This window comes from Cherax quadricarinatus, chromosome 33 (genome assembly GCF_038502225.1).
Source record: "Cherax quadricarinatus isolate ZL_2023a chromosome 33, ASM3850222v1, whole genome shotgun sequence".
Lineage (NCBI taxonomy): Eukaryota > Metazoa > Arthropoda > Malacostraca > Decapoda > Parastacidae > Cherax > Cherax quadricarinatus.
Genome location: NC_091324.1, coordinates 19,748,541 through 19,769,017, shown reverse-complemented (window position 1 = coordinate 19,769,017; position 20,477 = coordinate 19,748,541). Strand labels below are relative to the sequence as shown.

The window sequence follows — 20,477 nt, the reverse complement described above, 5'->3', positions numbered from 1 at the left end:
GAGCCCGGTCACGGGCCAGGCTCATCTTCAACAAAAATTTCGTATATACTTTAATTTCCGTTGGTTGTAGCTGATACTACCAACTCTTTTAATTCGTTTAATTCTCTACTACTTGGCGAAAAAAATCTAATATTAAATCTGATCTTAGTGTTTATGTAATTTATAAATGGTTTATTTTTATTTGAGTTGAAAATACTGAACTATCTTTACCTATTCTTTCATGTATGTGAATGTGCCTTCACTTGTTTTGGTATTAGTCATTGTAGCCGTCTTCATGATTCAGTTTGTCATCATTTCTCATAATTTTTTTTACCTCGGAATAAATTTGTAGCTCCTCTGGTCCTTTTTTAACGTAGCATTTTTTGCCCGATAGTTATTATTTGCAGGGACTCACCAGCAAACAGAAATTAGTGTTTAACTTCACTGGAGCTCCCGCTTCACACACGGAGGGCCCGGGTTCGATTCCCGGCGGGTGGAAACATTTCGACACGTTTCCTTACACCTGTTGTCCTGTTCACCTAGCAGCAAATAGGTACCTGGGTGTTAGTCGACTGGTGTGGGTCGCATCCTGGGGGACAAGATTAAGGACCCCAATGGAAATAAGTTAGACAGTCCTCGATGACGCACTGACTTTCTTGGGTTATCCTGGGTGGCTAACCCTCCGGGGTTAAAAATCCGAACGAAATCTTATCTTATCTAACACGAATGAAACCTGACTTTCTTGGGTTATCCTGGGTGGCTAACCCTCCGGGGTTAAAAATCCGAACGAAATCTTATCTTATCTTATCTAACACGAATGAAACCTTTCTTGTTTCTCGAAGTTGATCATCAAGTATATAACGTTTTCTCTGGTTGTATCGGTTTTCTATGAGCGAGAAAACTGGGGGAAATGGTGTTGCATATTATGTTGACTCCGTCGCAACACATCAAAAACAGTATGCCACCTTTTCGTTCGTTGTTATTCGGATACATCTTTCACTCATCCTATACCATGCCTTATATAATAATACTGTTACGTAATAACCGCATTTACCGGCGTAAAATATTCAGAGGGTATTTATTCCCTCCCATATATGTTGCGTATCGGACACAATAATTTGTCAACAATGCTCCTCAATCAAAAGGGTATTGTGTTTTTTTTTCATCACAACGTTAATAGAAGGTATGAGTGGCACACAGGCGCAGGGCGGTGTTCCCCGGGCTCGTAGCGCAGATATAAAGGCGATGTACCCAAGAGAAGAGCGATGCTCCCTCCTGCCTCTACTGTAGCCACAATTGCTACCCATCCCCGCTGAGTGTTTTATACACGCAGAGGTGTATGTCTTTGTGTGTATATACACCTGAGAGTTGGCTTTAATCTGTATTTTAGGGATTAGTGCGTCCCTGATCGGTGGTGTACAGTTATATAACGTTTCAATTATTCTCGTGTAGTCGATAGGGTTTCAACTTAATCAGCCAGTTAACAACCATGATAGTTTTTCTGGTAATAATCAAATTTATACGATAAGTGAAATTCTTTAATCACTGTTTTGATATTAGCTTTTTTTTTTACCATTCTTTGGGCTTTTGAATTGTTAAAAGTAAGTTTGGTTTTGTGATAATGGCAGTCTTCACAGGCTTATAATTTAGCCTAATATGCAAGTGTGTGTGTTCTGGGCAAGGATACATTCGACCAGCTGTCATTGACGACCCACTTCACGAGCTGACACTGATGACCTACTTCACCAGCTGTCGCTGATGACCTACTCCAACTGTCACTGACTACCTGTTCTACCAACTGTCATTGACGACCCACTCCAGCTGTCACTGACAACCCACTCTGCCAACTGTTATTGATGACCCATTCTACCAGCTGTTTTGACGACCATCTCCAACTGCCATTCCTGATCCACTACAACTATCATTGACGATCCACTCTACCAACTGTCATTTTATGACCCATTTTACCAGCTGTCTTTAATAACCACTCGACCAACTATCATTCAAGACCCGTTCCACCAGCTCATACTGAGGACCCTTTCTCCAGCACTCACTGACGACCCTTTCATCAACTGCCATGAACGACTCACTCCATCAGTTGTTATTGATGACTAACGACCTACTTCACCAGCTGTCTTTGTTGAACCCCTCCAACAACTGTCCTTGTCGACCCACTACGCTAGCTGTCCTTGTCGAACCACTCCACTAGCAGCTTTCTTTGTCGATCTCCATTGTTGGGGCACCAGCTTATCCACTTAAGATGGAATCTGAGGGTGTAAGTTTTATAATTTACATAACACACACTTTGATATGATGTTCAACATGCTTATCTCTCCTTATCTGCTGGACTAATGAAAGAGATGGGACCTGCACTGAAAAAAATAGAATGTATGGAAAATGACTGGAGCAGAAACTTTGATTTAGTCCCATTGTCCCTCCTGTACATTCTCCTAGCGTTGGTTGTTTTTAAAATGAGACGAATAGGGGATGTGATGCTGGAGTTTCAGCCTGTTCACTTGAGGTAGGATTTGAAAGAACAAGTTTTTTCCTTTGTGTAGCCTGTAAGTCAGTATCATGTTAAACATGTTTATATCCTGTTATCTGTTGGGTTTATGAAGGAGGGGCCAGAACGATTAAATACACAGACTCTATACTTTTTCTGTTTAGTGTTGTTACTGAGACCAAAACACAAGAGATGCTCTTAAGCAGGTCACTGAGCTAAGAGCAGATAAAAATATCAAGACTGCTGTAGTCAGGAAAATAAACGCGAGAATGCTTGTCACTGTTATCAGTGAACCGACAACTGCCTAAGGGCACTACCACAGATCTTGCTGCCGTCTATGTACGAAGGATTCAGATGCTGCCACAGCCAGCATTGTAGCTGATGGAGACACAGTGATTCTACTTAGACAAATTATGAGGTTGCAGAGAAACAGTTGTACAGCGAACTGTTTACATTAATCAAAGGATAACCATTTGTAAATCCGGCTGTGGTACCTCTGGCCTCACATCTAAACAAGTGTTATGTTGGAATACATTTGGCGTCACCCAGGTGAAAGTTTCGATAAAGAAGCACAACCAGTGCAAGCTGGAGGACGGGGTTGCAGGAGCACTTCACATATTTTTCCTGATGACAAGGGGTAAAACTCTTCCTATATCCTGACAGCTAGTGTGTGTGAACTTGCGGAAGTATATTCTGCTCTCAAAGCAGAACTACAGCTTGTGAAGTCAGCCAGGACCAAGGATGACACAGACAAGGCAGCAATGATGAAAGATGACGTCAAGTATAAGGCAAACGCTCACACACATTGCCAATTAACCTCAGGGGATCACTAGCACCAGATGCTGCGTCGCACCTCATGTCTTGCAAATTTGTGTCTGAGCACACCTGTAAACATCCAGATGGCACATGCCTGGCTAATCAGCTGAAGCGCACGGACATTTGCAAGTTGCAGACATGCACCGACCAGAGAATTGACGATCAAGAAGAGGTCGAAATGGAACTGCATGGTTTTCATGCCTAAGAAAGGAATGGACATTGAAGAGACTGCAGTATCATATATTCCACAGATCAAGGAAATATATATATATATATATATATATATATATATATATATATATATATATATATATATATATATATATATATATATATATACCTCAGGCGTAGTGTATACATGAACATTTCAGGAACATTGAGATATTAACACTGATATTATTTTTGCATTTAAATGTTAAAATATAATGTGATATGTTGTGATTAGGTCAAATTTGTTGTATGACCTTGTTTTGTTGTGCTGGGTTAATTCAGTAGATCATGACTAGGCCATGAAAATATCATAGATTTGGACCGTTTCCAAAACACTTAAAATTTGCCATCTTGGGTGTTACCAATAAGAGAAAAATCTGAACTGGGTTCATGGAATAAATCAGAGAACAGTGGTACAGTTAAACCCGTGGTTGGGGTGCTGCAAGAAACAACCACTGGTGTGTTGCGCAGTAAATGGTGGTAGTCTACTAATACAAACCGATGTAATGAAGTATGCAAGTAAATAAGTCTATTTAGCTATAGTTACACGTAAGTACAGTGACGCAAATTCAGGTGATTTCAGTTATCATACACAGTAACATTCCGTGTCCTTGATAACGTGAAAAATCATGCATGCGCTTGAAATTTCACTATTTTTTGCGCAGTGGCTGTTTTGCATATTGCGATATCACTTGTTTACAGTGATCTTATTGCATAGTAACCTACGTGTAAATTACCTCGAATAACCCTAAGAAATAGTCAGACGAAGTGACTTAATTCCATTGTAGTATCTCTTGGCCCTTGGGATGGGGGGGGGGGCACGGAACAGCAACCACCTGAGCATTGTTATTGTTGTAGATTCGCCAGTACATTCCCCCCTCCCCCCATAGTTTTTTTTTTTCCAGACGGTGACCCGGCCATACCACTTCAGCAGTTGCTGACCGCACGTAATATACGTCTTTACCGAGCTGACATGTCAGTCGCACTCATTCCCAGTATAAAACGGCACGATAAATTGCCATAAAATTTACGGCGCGATAAAAGGGCAGTTAGCAGACCAACTGCCATGGTAGGGACTCTTAACTGCTGGGTTATCTGGAGTAAAATTTGATATATAGGCAAAGTTTCTCATTGGTAATGAAAGTTGCTTCAGACTGTGCATTAAGAAACCTTGATACATTGAGAGTGTGCGTGTGTGTGTGTGTGTGTGTGTGTGTGTGTGTGTGTGTGTGTGTGTGTGTGTGTGTGTGTGTGTGTGTGTGTGTGTGTGTGCTCTGATATAAAGTAGCAGAGCACAGACGGAGTCGACGCAGCTACTATGAGTCCTGTGTTACTCAGAGAAGTCGTAATATCTGAAGCAGTTGATGATACTCTTCTGTGAACACTTGGGTAACTTAATCCTGTCTAACATTATGTCGTTGATTATCAACCTTATCATTTGTTACACAATTTACCTTGCGCTCGCTCTCTCTCTCTCTCTCTCTCTCTCTCTCTCTCTCTCTCTCTCTCTCTCTCTCTATATATATATATACAGATATATATACATATATATATATACATATATATATATACATATATATATATATATATGTATATATATATATGTATATATATATATGTATATATATATGTATATATATATGTATATATATATCTCCGTGGGGAAGTGGAACAGAATTCTTCCTCCGAAAGCCATGCGTGTCGTAAGAGGAGACTAAAATGCAAGGGACTAGTACCCCCATCTCCTGTATATATTACTAAATTTAAAAAGAGAAACTTTAATTTTTCTTTTTGGGCCACCCAGCCTAGGTGAAATACGACCATTTATCTGTCAATCCTTAAAAATTAAATTTATCAATACGAGATTCTAAAATCCGCAAAAGGGAAAATGCTCCAGCAGTCACATCTTCAGTTCATTTTTTACTATTCCATTTTTTCCTAATGAATTTATGTTAATGACAAAAAAAAAAAAATCCTCGGATGGGAAAAGCGTCGATTTAGAGATTTGAACCTAAACTTTGCATTAGAAACGGAAGCTGTGATCTAATAGGCTATGAACCTAGTTTCGTGGAGGCCATCTTGGATTTCTGGAAGCTCTGCTAAATTCTCATTCTTGTCATTAAGATGTAGTAACATCAGGGACACACCTATGGATAATAAAATTGCCCCCCCCCCCAAAAAAAAAAACAGGCCTATCACCCATTCCAGATTCACTCCCTTGGTTGCTTGACTAAACAAGAAGTTGCTCCAAGCAAGTGAGGCATCGTAACTATTCTTCTTGCTACTTTAGCGACACGTGGCTTCCTTTAACAACCTTACGTCATAACGAGCAGTTGATAGTTGATAACTTATTAGTGCACTTGCGGTAGCTGGGCTACTTTATTGTGGTAGCTGGGCTACTTTATTGTGGTAGTTGGGCTACTTTATTGTGGTAGTTGGGCTACTTTATTGTGGTAGTTGGGCTGCTTTATTGTGGTAGCTGGGCTACTTTATTGTGGTAGCTGGGCTACTTTATTGTGGTAGTTGGGCTACTTTATTGTGGTAGTTGGGCTACTTTATTGTGGTAGCTGGGCTACTTTATTGTGGTAGCTGGACTACTTTATTGTGGTAGTTGGGCTACTTTATTGTAGTAGCTGGGCTACTTTATTGTGGTAGCTGGGCTACTTATTGTGGTAGTTGGGCTACTTTATTGTGGTAGCTGGACTACTTTATTGTGGTAGTTGGGCTACTTTATTGTGGTAGCTGGGCTACTTTATTGTGGTAGCTGGGCTACTTGTGGTAGTTGGGCTACTTTATTGTGGTAGCTGGACTATATTGTGGTAGATGGGCTACTTTATTATGGTAGCTGGACTATATTGTGGTAGTTGGGCTACTTTATTGTGGTAGTTGGGCTACTTTATTGTGGTAGTTGGGCTACTTTATTGTGGTAGTTGGGCTACTTTATTGTGGTAGTTGGGCTACTTTATTGTGGTAGTTGGGCTACTTTATTATGGTAGCTGGGCTACTTTATTGTGGTAGCAGGGCTACTTTATTGTGGTAGCTGGGCTACTTTATTGTGGTAGTTGGGCTACTTTATTGTGGTAGTTGGGCTACTTTATTGTGGTAGTTGAGCTACTTTATTGTGGTAGCTGGGCTACTTTATTGTGGTAGCAGGGCTACTTTGTGGTAGCTGGGCTACTTTATTGTGGTAGTCGGGCTACTTTATTGTGGTAGTTGGGCTACTTTATTGTGGTAGCTGGACTATATTGTGGTAGTTGGGCTACTTTATTGTGGTAGCTGGGCTACTTTATTATGGTAGCTGGGCTACTTTATTGTGGTAGTTGGGCTACTTTATTGTGGTAGTTGGGCTACTTTATTATGGTAGCTGGGCTACTTTATTATGGTAGCTGGACTATATTGTGGTAGCTGGGCTACTTTGTTGTGGTAGCTGGGCTACTTTATTATGGTAGCTGGACTATATTGTGGTAGCTGGGCTACTTTATTGTGGTAGCTGGGCTACTTTATTATGGTAGCTGGACTATATTGTGGTAGCTGGGCTACTTTATTGTGGTAGCTGTGCTACTTTATTATGGTAGCTGGACTATATTGTGGTAGCTGGGCTACTTTATTATCGTAGCTGGGCTACTTTGTTTTGGTAGCTGGGCTACTTTATTATGGTAGCTGGACTATATTGTGGTAGCTGGGCTACTTTATTGTGGTAGCTGGGCTACTTTATTATGGTAGCTGGACTATATTGTGGTAGCTGGGCTACTTTATTATGGTAGCTGGACTATATTGTGGTAGCTGGGCTACTTTGTTGTGGTAGCTGGGCTACTTTATTATGGTAGCTGGACTATATTGTGGTAGCTGGGCTACTTTATTGTGGTAGCTAGGCTACTTTATTATGATAGCTGGACTATATTGTGGTAGCTGGGCTACTTTATTATGGTAGCTGGACTATATTGTGGTAGCTGGGCTACTTTGTTGTGGTAGCTGGGCTACTTTATTATGGTAGCTGGACTATATTGTGGTAGCTGGGCTACTTTATTGTGGTAGCTGGGCTACTTTATTATGGTAGCTGGACTATATTGTGGTAGCTGGGCTACTTTATTGTGGTAGCTGGGCTACTTTATTGTGGTAGCTGGGCTACTTTATTATGGTAGCTGGACTATATTGTGGTAGCTGGGCTACTTTGTTGTGGTAGCTGGGTTTAAACTGCCTGGGTACCTGGCTCAGAACTCAGCCACCTACTCATTTTTGGGTATAAATTGCGGGGAGATTCTCCTCCTTCAAATTAGTGTCTAATTAGAAGAGCTGAAAATGTATAATGATGGAAGCTTGTTAATAATGTTAGTCGTTCCTTTAATGTTAAAAGATGAGAATAATTAATCAGGTCCGATGCTTTGTGAGTTATATAAACTTCTGCCATCATTCCCCAGCAAGTTCGGTCTCTGTCTACCCTCCACCTCTCTCTCTCTCCTTCAGCTGCCCTCTATCCTTTCCTTACCGACTGTCCTCCCCATCCTTTTCTCTCCCCTCACCCTCTTTTATTTTCTCCCACCTCACCTCTCCTCCTTACCCGCTTCTTTCTCATCTTCTATCTCTCTCACCCCTTTTCTCACCCAGTCACCTCTCTTCTTCGCCTAATTCTCTTCGCGAATTTCTCTCCATGGGGAAGTGGAACAGAATTCTTCCTCCGTAAGCCATGCGTGTTGTAAGAGGCGACTAAAATGCCGGGAGCAAGGGGCTAGTAACCCCTTCTCCCGTATAAATTACTAAATTTAAAAAGAGAAACTTTCGTTTTTCTTTTTGGGCCACCCTGCCTTGGTGGGATACGGCCGGTTTGTTGAAAAAAAAAATATATATGATGTGTGTGTGTGTGTGTGTATGTGTGTTGTGCCGAATAGCTAAAACTGGTCAGTTAGCAGAAACTTATTTAAAATTAAGTCCTTTCTAAAATTTTCTCTAACAAATTTAAAAATATATTTTTTTTCATTTATGTTAATGCAAAAATTAATAATTTTGTACCAAAAGAGCCTTAGAAAACTTAATTTGTGGTTCCAATAAAAATGTGGCTTTTTACAGGCCCTGGAGCAGAGCCGGAGATACGACTCCCTGTGTAGCATATGTCAGGCGTGCGACGGGCGCACGGACGTGGCGGCCTTGGTGCGCTCTATGGAGGTACCCACGGGCGCAGCCGCACGCATACCCCACCACCGCTACTCTGCGCCCCAGCCGCCTCCGCCCCAAGAGGCACCCAACGGGGAACCCCTACCTCAGGTGAGTCGCATTTTATTTACCTCAGTGCTGTGAAAGATATTCCTATTTCGAGTGAGTTATCCCTTCATTGACGCCAAAGAGAGAGTTTCTGCCTGAGGCTAGTCCTCCTCTATCGCAGGTAAGTCTTCCCCTCTTCAGTACCGTCAAGTTAAGCCCTTGTCTAAGGTAGTCTCAAGGGCTCAAAGGCTCTTTTTGAATGGGGGAATTTTCCCCAATAATCAGTTCTAACAAACACAAGTTTTACCCAAAGAAAAAAACCGTATTAATTGCGAATGCACTGAGACAGTTTCTCTGTCGACCGAGAATTGGGGGGTCACGTATCTCGTTGCTGGTTACCTGCTGCGGAGGATGCTGCTCCTCTCCCTGCATCTTCTTGTGTGGATGGTGACGTATATTTTCTGCATTAATAGAGACGAAACTTAGGTGGGGAACAATACTTATCGTGTCAGCTTTCTACTTTATGTAGAGACTTTTCAAATCATTGTTTTGATAACATTGTTGTGGTGTGGCCTCAGTTGTGGTGTGTCCGCAGCTGCGGTGTGGTCATTGTTGTGGTGGGGCCACTGTTGTGGTGGGGCCACTATTGTGGTGTGGCCACTGTTGTGGTGTGGTCATTGTTGTGGTGGGGCCACTGTTGTGGTGTGGTCATTGTTGTGGCGGGGCCACTGTTGTGGAGGGGCCACTATTGTGGTGTGGCCACTGTTGTGGTGTGGTCATTGTTGTGGTGTGGTCATTGTTGTGGTGGGGCCACTGTTGTGGTGGGGCCAATATTGTGGTGTGGCCAATGTTGTGGTGTGGTCATTGTTGTGGTGGGGCCACTGTTGTGGTGTGGTCATTGTTGTGGTGGGGCCACTGTTGTGGTGGGGCCACTGTTGTGGTGGGGCCATTGTTGTGGTGTGGCCACTGCAGTGGTGCTGCCTCTAATCTAATGTGGCCTATACTCACAGTGAGCCAATCGACTCTTTGCAAACTAAATAACTACTGGCTTAGGAGCTGCCGGTCATAAACCCTTGCGGGGAGGGTGCCATGGCGGAGTGCGGGCACGGTACCGTGAAGGAGTGCTGGCACGGTACCGTGAAGGAGTGCTGGCACGGTACCGTGAAGGAGTGCTGGCACGGTACCGTGAAGGAGTGCAGACACGGTACCGTGGAGAATCTCGTATATATATTCAAGGAAGAAATACGATCCTGAAAGCTTCCACTAGTACTCTCTTGAGGCTCCAAACGAACTTCCGGCAGCAGTAGCAGCATTCTGCAGCAGCATCCTGCAGCAGCATCCGGCAGCGGTAGCAGCAACAGCCTCCAGCAACTTAACGTCCAGTTACACCTTTTAGCAATAATAAATACTGTTTTGTTTTTCACGTTTGTTTACGGCCCTTGTAAACTTACGGCTATAACAGGAACGTGGCGCGGGGGAGACGATAACTGCCAGAAATAGTGGTAATAGTTGTAATAGCAGTCATTATCAGTGTGTGGAAATTGTAGTACTGCTAGTAGTAGTTGTACTACTACTACTACTACTAGCAGTAGTAGTAGTTGTACAACTACTAGTAGTAGTAGTTGTACTACTACTAGTAATAGTAGTTGTACTACTACTACTACTACGACTTCTACTTCCAAAAGGTGTTCGGTAAAGTTGAAACCTCAACACCCATCACAAGCCCACTTTACTAATCACTGTTATAAGCTTCCGTGAGGTATTCCTCTTTAGTAGCGGCAGTAGCGTAGTAACCAGCCACAGTATCGTAACGTACCTGTAACGCACCACTAAGCCGCATCGACAGTAACTTTCAACGAAGTCGCAGAGACAGTAGTAACAATAACAGTAGCACTTGTAACAGCAACAACAGCAGCAATAAAAAAAAGCAACAGCAGCAGCAGCTCGAGCAATAGCAACAATAGCAGCAGTAGTGGAAGCGACGAGGAGGAGGAGGGCAGGGAAGGAGGGAGGAGTTAGAGAGGTGGTGAGCATGATAAAGGGGATGGAACAACACCTCGCCTGCCAATCTCTGGTTGGCCACTAACCTAGTGTTGCTGCCGTCTCTCCGGAGGTCACTGCTGCCACCACCACTACACCTCTGCCGCTGACCTCTGCTGCCTCTTCTCCGAAGGTCACCTCCAGCACAACACCTCGAGCTTGAAGAATCACTGACCTTTCCTCTTACCCAGATATCAGAATATTTAACACTACTCCCCAGGCATGACGAGTTACTGACCTCGCCTGCTTTCTCTTCAGCTTACCGACGCTGGGTCACCACTGGTATCGAGGTTTGAGTGGCTTTTTCTGGTTATAAACCCAGCAATTCCCTTTTTTTGGTATACATAGCATGGGTTTTTCCCCATCCGTGAATTTTGCTCATGAGGGAATAAGGAAAGAATCATTGTTGTGCTCTGTGTTCTCTCGCCGTTTGCAGAGGTGAAATGGTCCGCAATACTAAAGGGAACTGAACCATCAGGCAGACCTGAAAGCTGTTAGTGAATGTACTTCTGAAGATCACCTTCGATTCCTGCTACTGCGCTTCCAGTAGCAGAGACGAAGTTGTACAACTTCTGCGTTCTTTTCGGTTCGTTCTCGCTCATTACTTGCCCCAGAAACTCTAAACCTTTGATATAACGTACTTTATGCTTTTACCTTACAGACGGATGGGTGAGGCCTTTACACTGACAAACAAACGCCGTGGCCCACCCATCTGGTGAAAACATCAGCGACGTTAAATCTTAAAGGTTTCTTGGCGTAGACGTACGTACCTTTCCAATAATCCTCCATACCACGACTAAATAAGAAATGCAAAAAAAGGTACAATGCTCTCAGAGCTGTTTGCTGGCTATGTAAGAATAGCGAGAATGATGTATCTAGCCTATATTAGATCCTTAATTGATTATGCTGCGCCCATGTTAATTTTCGCTAATTAAAATTCTAACTCCGGCCCTTGAGGCTAATGCAAAATGAAGCCCTCGGAATTATTCTTGGCTGTTCTAAAATTACCAAGGTTCTTAATATGAGGAAGGAACTTCATGTTCCTAGTATCAGTGATAAGATTATTGAAATTAACACTGTACCTGGTATTAGAATGTTAAGAAATGAACCAGACAATGCCACTACTAACCTTGCTAAACGTGACTGAGCGTGAGTTCTGTAATGGGCACATGCCAGCCTTTATGTTAATATGCCTCACGGTATGCTGTACGATCGTCGCTCACAAACACCAGCTCAAGAATAACTGTGGATAACTCTCCCAACAGAGATTGCCGAAGGTAACCCGGTGCTAGGGAAACCAAAACCAGCGTTGTCCAGGCCTGTGCACTGCTGCACCATCGGGCTGGGAGAGTCGAAAGCGTTCTCACTCATTACCGATTATCGTTTCTTCGCGAGTGTTACCGCACGAGAGTAAGGAAAGACGGCTTCCCTACGGCGATGTGATGTCAGATCTGCGAATAAGGAGGAAGGTAATAATGTTCTGGAGAACATCACTCACTTTGTCCCCACACTTAGTTGGCCAGACCTACTAACCATCAATCTTGGGAGGAGCGTCCTTGATGTTAAGCCTTTTATTTCCTTTCCTGTTTAAGTGGTTTTGGTGCCAACTATTAGGCTACTTAGAAGAGTGAGTGTAAAGAAAAGAAAAATACGCGTGCAGCATGTTAGGTAGAAATCTTTGTCTTCCACCCCCGTACAGCTGTGGCCACCGCTTCACCAGATGTCAGGCACCTGGTGATCCCTATGATGTTTGAGTGGCTTACCAGCTTCCCACTTCTGGATTAAAGATAACCAGGTAGGCCATATCTTCACCTGCTTGAGAAACAGGTGCTGCCACAGTCACGCCGGCGACCTAGGAAGGGAAGCTGGAGTGATAGGCTGGTCTTCACCTTCACTAAGTTGGTAGTAATGACCCGTGACCTCCACTAGATTCATAGGTGTCACAGGCTCTCCAGGCTCTGTCTGGTTCCCTAAGCTGCCCTTTTACACCTTTTTCTACGAAAATATATATTAACCTAAATTAACGAAATAATATAAGTGGATGCTCTAGGTCAATAGTAACAGCCTGGTTGATCAGGCCCTGATCCACCGCGATGTCTGTCACAGACAGGGCTGCAGGGGCGTTGACCCCCCCATAACCCTCTCCAAGTATGCTCCAGGTCTGGCAGCGCAGGACACGAAGCTGCAGCTAAACTCGTTGGTATATCGACGTTGCAGGACTGGATGCCATCCTGACCGTCACTATTGTCACACTGGGACACGTTTCCTGCACAAATTCCTAATTATGACTGATATAGGTTGCAGGTATTGAAACACGACCATAGTGTTGTCAGTTGTTGCAACCTGGACGTAGAAATGGCAGTTGCTAATGACCGTAATAGTGGCAGTTTTTGCAAACTCACCATAGTGGTGGTAATTGTTGACATTTCGCTATGGTGTTGGTGGTTGCATCATGGTCATTGTACTGGCAGCCTTTGTAGTGTTACCGTAGTACTGCCAGTTTTTGTAACATTATCATAGTGTTGGCAGTTGTTGCAACATGGCCATGGTACTTACAGTTGCAACATGATAATGGTGGCAGTACCTCCCCCAATATAATGCAGAGCAAGCATGAGCTCAGGTTCTCTCTCTCGAACACTCTGACTCGGTACTCTTGCGAGGCTCTCTCGCCGAAGACTCATCCTGACGTAGCATCGTCCAAGCCACCGAACTTCCGGATTAAGTCTCGCCTATGTTGACTAGTCTCTGGTGGTCTTGGAGATGGAATCATATATCCGCGCGAGAGTAGCCTAATGTACACAAATTTTAGAAAATAAGCCCCATTGATTTCTCTTACGTATTAATACTAATATTCATTCCCGTTGTTTTTAGATAAATATATGTTCGTAGCTTGTAAGTGCTTGGTCTAAACCCACCATCTTCAGTGGCAAGTTGGATTTACAAAGGCGCCCAGTTTCCCAGGTAAGTATGCTGGCCTAGCTCCTAGGCAATTTTTTTTTTGTGAGTCCATATTCTCTTGCACTGTATCCACAGGATAGATACGGGATGCACAATTAACTAGCCACTTCAGCAGAAAAAATAAACCTGGTGGAAGAGAGTAATGATTATATTTCCTATGAGCGTTTGGTACTGGCCTGCTAATAGATGAAATATGGGCATAAGAGTGATGATGGGTTTAGTAAGAGCAGTAGCGGCTGGCACGGTCCACCAGGATAAAAAAAAAATGTTTGTGCAGATAAGTGCAGGGTATAAGGTGTGGTGGGCGGACCCCACGGGCCAGGATTACCCCTACTGCTTGAGTTGTGGGCCATGGCCCTCAGGCGCTCCTTCTGGCAAGGTAATAGCACAGTCAGTGCCGGCTATTGAGTGTGAAGGCTCAGGAGAACTTGGCAGTCGTAACTCGGGGAGTTTACTGGCTGGCAAGGCTGTCCAGGAACGTATCTTAGGATGAAGCTTCCACTAGGAGGAGGCGAAAAATACCAGTGCCATACTAAATACAGGATCGAGATACTGGCGACATGACTCCTGCCTGCACCGATATTTATGAGTCTGTGCCCAGCCACAAGCAAGGGAAGTAGAGGTCGGTGTGGTGGTAGGTGGGGTGAGTGGGAGTAGATGTAGTGCTGCTGGGGCTGGTATCGTGGTGGTAATGGGGTAGTTGTATTCTTCAGGGGGATTAGTGAATGGCAGACGTGGTGGTAGAATGAGGAAGTCTAACCATGTCTTAAGTTATGATTCGCGGTGCTAGTCACACGACTTCGAATATTAAAACAGAAAGCCTGCGAGAACGCCTTGACGCTGGTCTTAAGCTCTTGATTAAGGAATTGGAGGTATCCTTCCCTGGGATCAAGCCTGATTATGTTCCATTTTCTAGGTGCTGTGCGACCACTACGAATTCGGCTCTTTTCAGTGAATATCAAAATAAGAGGCAGATGACCCCGAGAGGCAGTGTACCAGGTAGTGCTCCTGGAAGGCAGGAGGCACTGCCTGCTCCTGACACGCATTGTGTTACTTACCTAAATGGTCGCTCATTGACAAGGGTCCACGTTGTCGGTCAACCTTGCTTGACGACAGGGGGCGCCGCCCCCTGAAACCGAGAGTTACAGCCAACATGAAATCTTCCGCCAACAGCCTCTAGTGGTGTTTGGCTCTTTCTCGAAGTCACTAAAGCAAATCATAAACGCAGATTTATTCTATTTACACTAGCAGTGGTAGTCAGAAAGACATGGAAAGTGCTTGGCTATGATTCATTTGTAATAGCAGTGCAACCTTGACCGGCTGCCATTCGCAATCAAATGTTTTGCTTTGCAAAGGGTTTAAAGCGTTTCGTTTGGATTGTCCAGCACACCAAAAATTATATACATTTCAAGAGAGATGAGGGCTCGACCCCTTGATACTGGTGGGACCCCTTAATGTTGGTGAAGGGATTTTGATAAAAGGAATAGCTACTATACCTTCATTTCTCGGATTAAATCTGATTTTCCCCATTTCCCGTGGCATTCATGCATGTATTACAATCATCTAGCTTTGCTGGTGATGAGTTGTGATAGTACACACATCTAGCCTTGTTGTTGATGACTTTTGATAGTACACGTAATTGCAGTTGCAATAATCTCCGCTGCCAGGAGAATCGAGCCTCCACAACTACTTCAACTGACACACCTACACGAGATTTTGCAGACGAAGGATCGAGCCTTGCGCTGAAAGAGCCTCGCTGGTTCAGCACTTTGTCCCACACAACAAGAATTCACCGACAAGAGTTCCATCGTTGTTTTGTGATCAATTTTTTATCCCAGGTGATTCATATTTCATCGTTGCACTCAGTCTTCCTCGTTCTGACACAATCACGGTACCACATTACTAAAATAACTACGACTGATTCTCTTTTCTTGGATTTTGAGAAAGGAGAAACGATGGAGACAGAGGCGATGTGGAACAACCATTTGAGGTAAGGGTATGTGGGACCAAGGGCTTCGTGGTACAAAGGGTCATATGACACCAGGGGGTCATATGGGGCTTCAGACCGTGTGAAGCCAGGGGTCACGCGAGTCATATGATTCAAGTGATAAGTGGTGTCAAGCACCACGGTGACCTATAAATTGTGACAGTCCGTAGACCACGATAAAATTATGGCTTCCAGGGACGCCTGAGACCATGAAGTTCAATCTTCTTGGGCCAGAGGTCACAAACGTCAGTGTGTGTGTGTGTGTGTGTGTGTGTGTGTGTGTGTGTGTGTGTGTGTGTGTGTGTGTGTGTGTGTGTGTGTGTGTGTGTGTATGTTATTCTACCTCAGATTATTTTAAAGTCTGGCATCGGCAATCTTTGGCGAGTTACCATGTAGAGTGTACTATATTTTATTCGTTATAATGTTAAGCTTTATTTATCGTAAGAGGAAGTGTTTAGCTCCTGGGGAGAACTAGAAATCACACGGCGCTGATTTGACATAATCGACAGTCGTGAGGAATAAGGCATCAGCACCCTCCAGGTAGGTAGGTAGCCACTATAAGCAAGACTGACAAAATTGTAATAATAAGATTGCTAACAAACCAGGGTACGAATGGGCTTAGAACCCATGGCGAGTGAGTCGTAGAACTCTAGGCCAGCGCGTTAGCCACTGGGCCAGCTGACTACAAAACAAATCTTATTGTAGACAGTTGGCCCAGCGGCTTACGCACTGGCCTGGAGTTCCATGGCTTACTTGCCATGGATTCTAACCCCCCTCCCCCCCCCCGGTAACATGGTTCACTATAATTGTTAGAAAAGTCACTATAAACACTACGAAGAACCGGCAACGTGCAGATTATATCCACTGAAATTGCTGACAAAAGCAGACAACAAACCAGGGAAAGAGTGCTAAAATATATCGACGTCAGAGAGCGAAGCAATTCCCAGTACTATAGGAGACACACGCGGCAGCTCCCGCAGATGAACTCAAGTCACCTTATGACAGTGAGAGAAGATGGCCGAAAGCCCAGCAATAGATTTATGGAGATTGACTTATGAATCATGTTAGAATACCTGGGAAATTGCCAGTGACCTCGCAAGGACTGTCAGGTGCAAGAAATAATCTGATGCGTCTGACCTGGCAGATGAATTTAACATTTTGGTGTTGGAGTCACCGTAATGGTCGGGAACCCAGTAAAATATGTCACATTTACGTTTCGTGTAGATGAAGAGGTGAGATGGAAAAAAAAAAGTATCCTTGTTTTTCAACTAAAAGATGGTGAGAAGAATGCCTGAACCGTCTGGCTAGCACCTTGGGAGTCGGAAACAACAAAAAAGGCACCTGACATGGTTGCAATATGCATCCAGGAGCAACCGACCGTGAAAGATGCGACCAGGAAAGTGCAGCCATGCCTCCCAGTCAGGCGATTTAGAGCCATCAGTAAACAGAGCCGCAACACTACGATGAAACAGAAATAGTCGGGCGAGAGAGAGAGAGAGAGAGAGAGAGAGAGAGAGAGAGAGAGAGAGAGAGAGAGAGAGAGAGAGAGAGAGAGAGAGAGAGAGAGAGAGAGAGAGAGAGAGTGCGCGCAAAAGCGCGTTCACTTAAGATAGCAGGATCGGTTTTCAGACAAAGTAAAAGAAGAGCAATCCTGAACGTTGGGGATTTAAGAAGGAAGGAAGGAAGGAAAGACAAATGACAGTTTTAGCGAATACAGAAAAGTAACACCTAACCGTATGTTGTAGAAAGAGAGAGGGCGGAGAGCTAACGGCCACAGACTAAAGAATAACGACAATTGGCAACCCCACTGAGATCTGAAAGAGTCCTGCAACCAGAAAGATTGCAAATACGAAGATAATTTCAATGGAAGTGAAAATTATGACATAAATGCTCAGTGGGGACGTTAGATCCGAAGACAATAGACACACAGGAAGACGCTGGTATAAACGCAGTTCCTGGTTGTGACTAAAATTATGACGTTATTGAGGCGCAACCAACCAGCATGTCTTCAGTAATTATGTTTACTTAAGAGACCTGAAGGGCTGATAAACAGCCACCACTGTGTGTGTGTGTGTGTGTGTGTGTGTGTGTGTGTGTGTGTGTGTGTGTGTGTGTGTGTGTGTGCTGACGTAAGAGGCATATACTAGCCAGAACTTGCATTTCCTCCGTTGACCTAATTTCTTCAACATTTATGTTTTGTGTTACCATGTTCTAATTGCAAGTCAGTCGATAAATAAAAACAAAACTACAAGCGGAGTTTCAGTGAAAAATTCATAATTAAAGTTGTATATAGCTGCTGATTTTGAAGTGTAACAGCTGTCTTCAGGTCGTCCACAAAGCTAATTCAGGAGTGAATTTCGAGAATCAGTGATGTACCTAGCTGTGAGGGCACTGCCATCGCTCCACAAATAAAAGGAACCGGTGAACCGGTCCAGCCAGGCGAGGTTGTGGCCCAGGAAGAACCTCCTTCGCCGTCTGAAACTCGTACTCTAAACAACGGAGCCGTTAGTACCCTACCCGTTCCGTGGCTTGTTTGCAATCATGTTACTAATATCTCGGGAGTTGTGACTTGTACTTTGCATGGGCTGATAATTTAAGAGGTTCACACTCGAGGAGAGAGCGAAATTGTGCCTCGTGAAGTACTTTTACAGTTGCTATACTCAAGCAAGTACATAGTTCTGAACACTGAGTTCCTTGGCTGCTTCCCCAGCCAAGATTCAGCGGACGATTCTTCGTAGTTGTTTTAGAGGTTAAGTTTGCATTTCAGTTACATAAACTTCGTCGTTAAGTGCAAAGTCATTTCCATTTATTTTGAATCTAGCTTGGATAGTAATGTCACACACACTCTGTCTTCCTGATAGGGCGTTTTTTATGCACGAGTTAAAATGTATGTAAACATAAATATGACTGCGTTTTTTTTAGGTTACATTAGTCTGATTTAACCAAAATCACTCCATATTTACGTTGCTGATTAATGCGTGGGTAACCCACGCTCTTCGTTTACTTATGATGGACGACATGAATGTCAAAATATCATCTGTTTTCACAGTAGTAAATATAATCCGCTATCACTTCCTTCAGGCAGATGCTGCCACGCTCTTACTTACGCGCGCTCTTTCTTTCTCTCCCAACTCTCCTCCATCCTTTATCCTTATCTCCTAATATTCCTTCCAAGTTCATGTTTCCCCTTTCGTCCTTTGTTTACGGTTTCCTTAAGCCACTATTCTACGGCTTCTCGTTCCATTCAATTCTTGTCTCTCCTGCAAGAAGCCTTTAAGAGTGGAAATGTTACCTAGCCTTAAGTGTCTCCTAATGCTGTCGTTCCTCTGGTGACATTAGTGCGTGATGGTGGTAGTGTCTTGTCTGGTGACGTTAGTACCTGATGGTGGTAGTGTCTTGTCTTGTGACATTGGTGTGCGATGGTGGCAGCGTCTTGTCTGGTGGCATAAGTGCGCGATGGTGGTAGTGTCTTGTCTGGTGGCGTTAGTGTGTGATGATGGCAGTGTCTTGTCTGGTGACGTTAGTGCGTGATGGTGGTAGTGTCTTGTCTGGTGACATTGGTGTGCGATGGTGGTAGTCTTGTCTGGTGACATTAGTGTGATGGTGGTAGTGTCTTGTCTGGTGACATTGGTGTGCGATGGTGGCAGCGTCTTGTCTGGTGGCATTAGTGTGCGATGGTGGTAGTGTCTTGTCTGGTGACGTTAGTGTGTGATGATGGTAGTGTCTTGTCTGGTGAGGTTAGTGTGTGATGATGGTAGTGTCTTGTCTGGTGACGTTAGTGCGTGATGGTGGTAGTGTCTTGTCTGGTGACATTGGTGTGCGATGGTGGTAGTCTTGTCTGGTGACATTAGTATGATGGTGGTAGTGTCTCGTCTGGTGATGCTAGTGTGATGGTGGCCTTGTTTTGTTAGGTGATGATAGTGCAATTATCTAACCAAAGGGGTTAATTCATAGCTCTTAGCCCAGCCTCTTAACGACCAGTTTTACTGATTTCTGGCCTCCAGAATTCTGTTACATTTCTTTTGAAACACCGTAAGATGCTTGCCCACCAGAGACTAGAAAAAAACACTTCTTAACGTTATGGTTCATGATAGTCTTCAGCTGCCATCTGTATCTCCTGGCTCCCTGTCTTTATATGTAGTCTAATTCCATGAGTATTTTGTGTCGTGTTTGTATGGGGGAGGGAGGGGAACGGAACTATGGAAGGAAAACAAGTAAGTGTAATTTGGATAAAGGGAATCAGAGGAGAAATTCAGGGTGAGAGGGAAGTGAGCAGGGAGTGGTAGGGGGCGAATAGAAGGTGGTGGAGCTCGTACAGGGGGACGGGTGCAGGGGAAAAGGGTAGTTTTGGCTATTGTTGGAGCCCACTTGAATTTTTTTTAACCCATGTTCCTGCTGTTACAGCTGCTGCACATGTACCACCTAAATCTGAAGTGTTGTTGTTGGTGTTGATACTGGCATCAATACCTTTGTTGGTGTTGGTTGTTGATCAGCAGGGGTGGGATGTGTACGTTGAACCGCTGAAGCCAGCGACGGGGGCGGTGGCCCCAGAAATCGACACCAGCTTGTGTTAGTGCTGATATTAGCGCTGGTGCTGCTGTTAATGCTGGAGGATGTGCTGGGTATTAATACTGGCACTGGTCTTGGTATTAATATTCACGAGTGATATTGGGGTTAGCGTGGAAGCTGGCGCGTTAAAATCCTACCATAACTTTTGCGCTAATCAAATAGTTGACGGCATGACTGTGTTTATCTCCACGAGCCTGTCCTTTTACCTGTCAAGTACCA

General features: G+C 44.0%; 1 protein-coding gene across 4 annotated transcripts in view; it reads left to right on the top strand.

The window, feature by feature from the left end:
• The window catches only part of LOC128694002 (SH3 and cysteine-rich domain-containing protein), a 1,038,081-nt gene that overhangs the window by 615,120 nt on the left and 402,484 nt on the right, over window positions 1–20,477 (top strand). For all 4 annotated transcript variants that reach the window (XM_070090891.1, XM_070090892.1, XM_070090893.1 and 1 more), the window contains exon 6: window positions 8,573–8,767. In XM_070090891.1, the coding sequence (XP_069946992.1) occupies window positions 8,573–8,767 (195 nt within the window). The remainder of the gene's footprint in view (window positions 1–8,572; window positions 8,768–20,477) is intronic.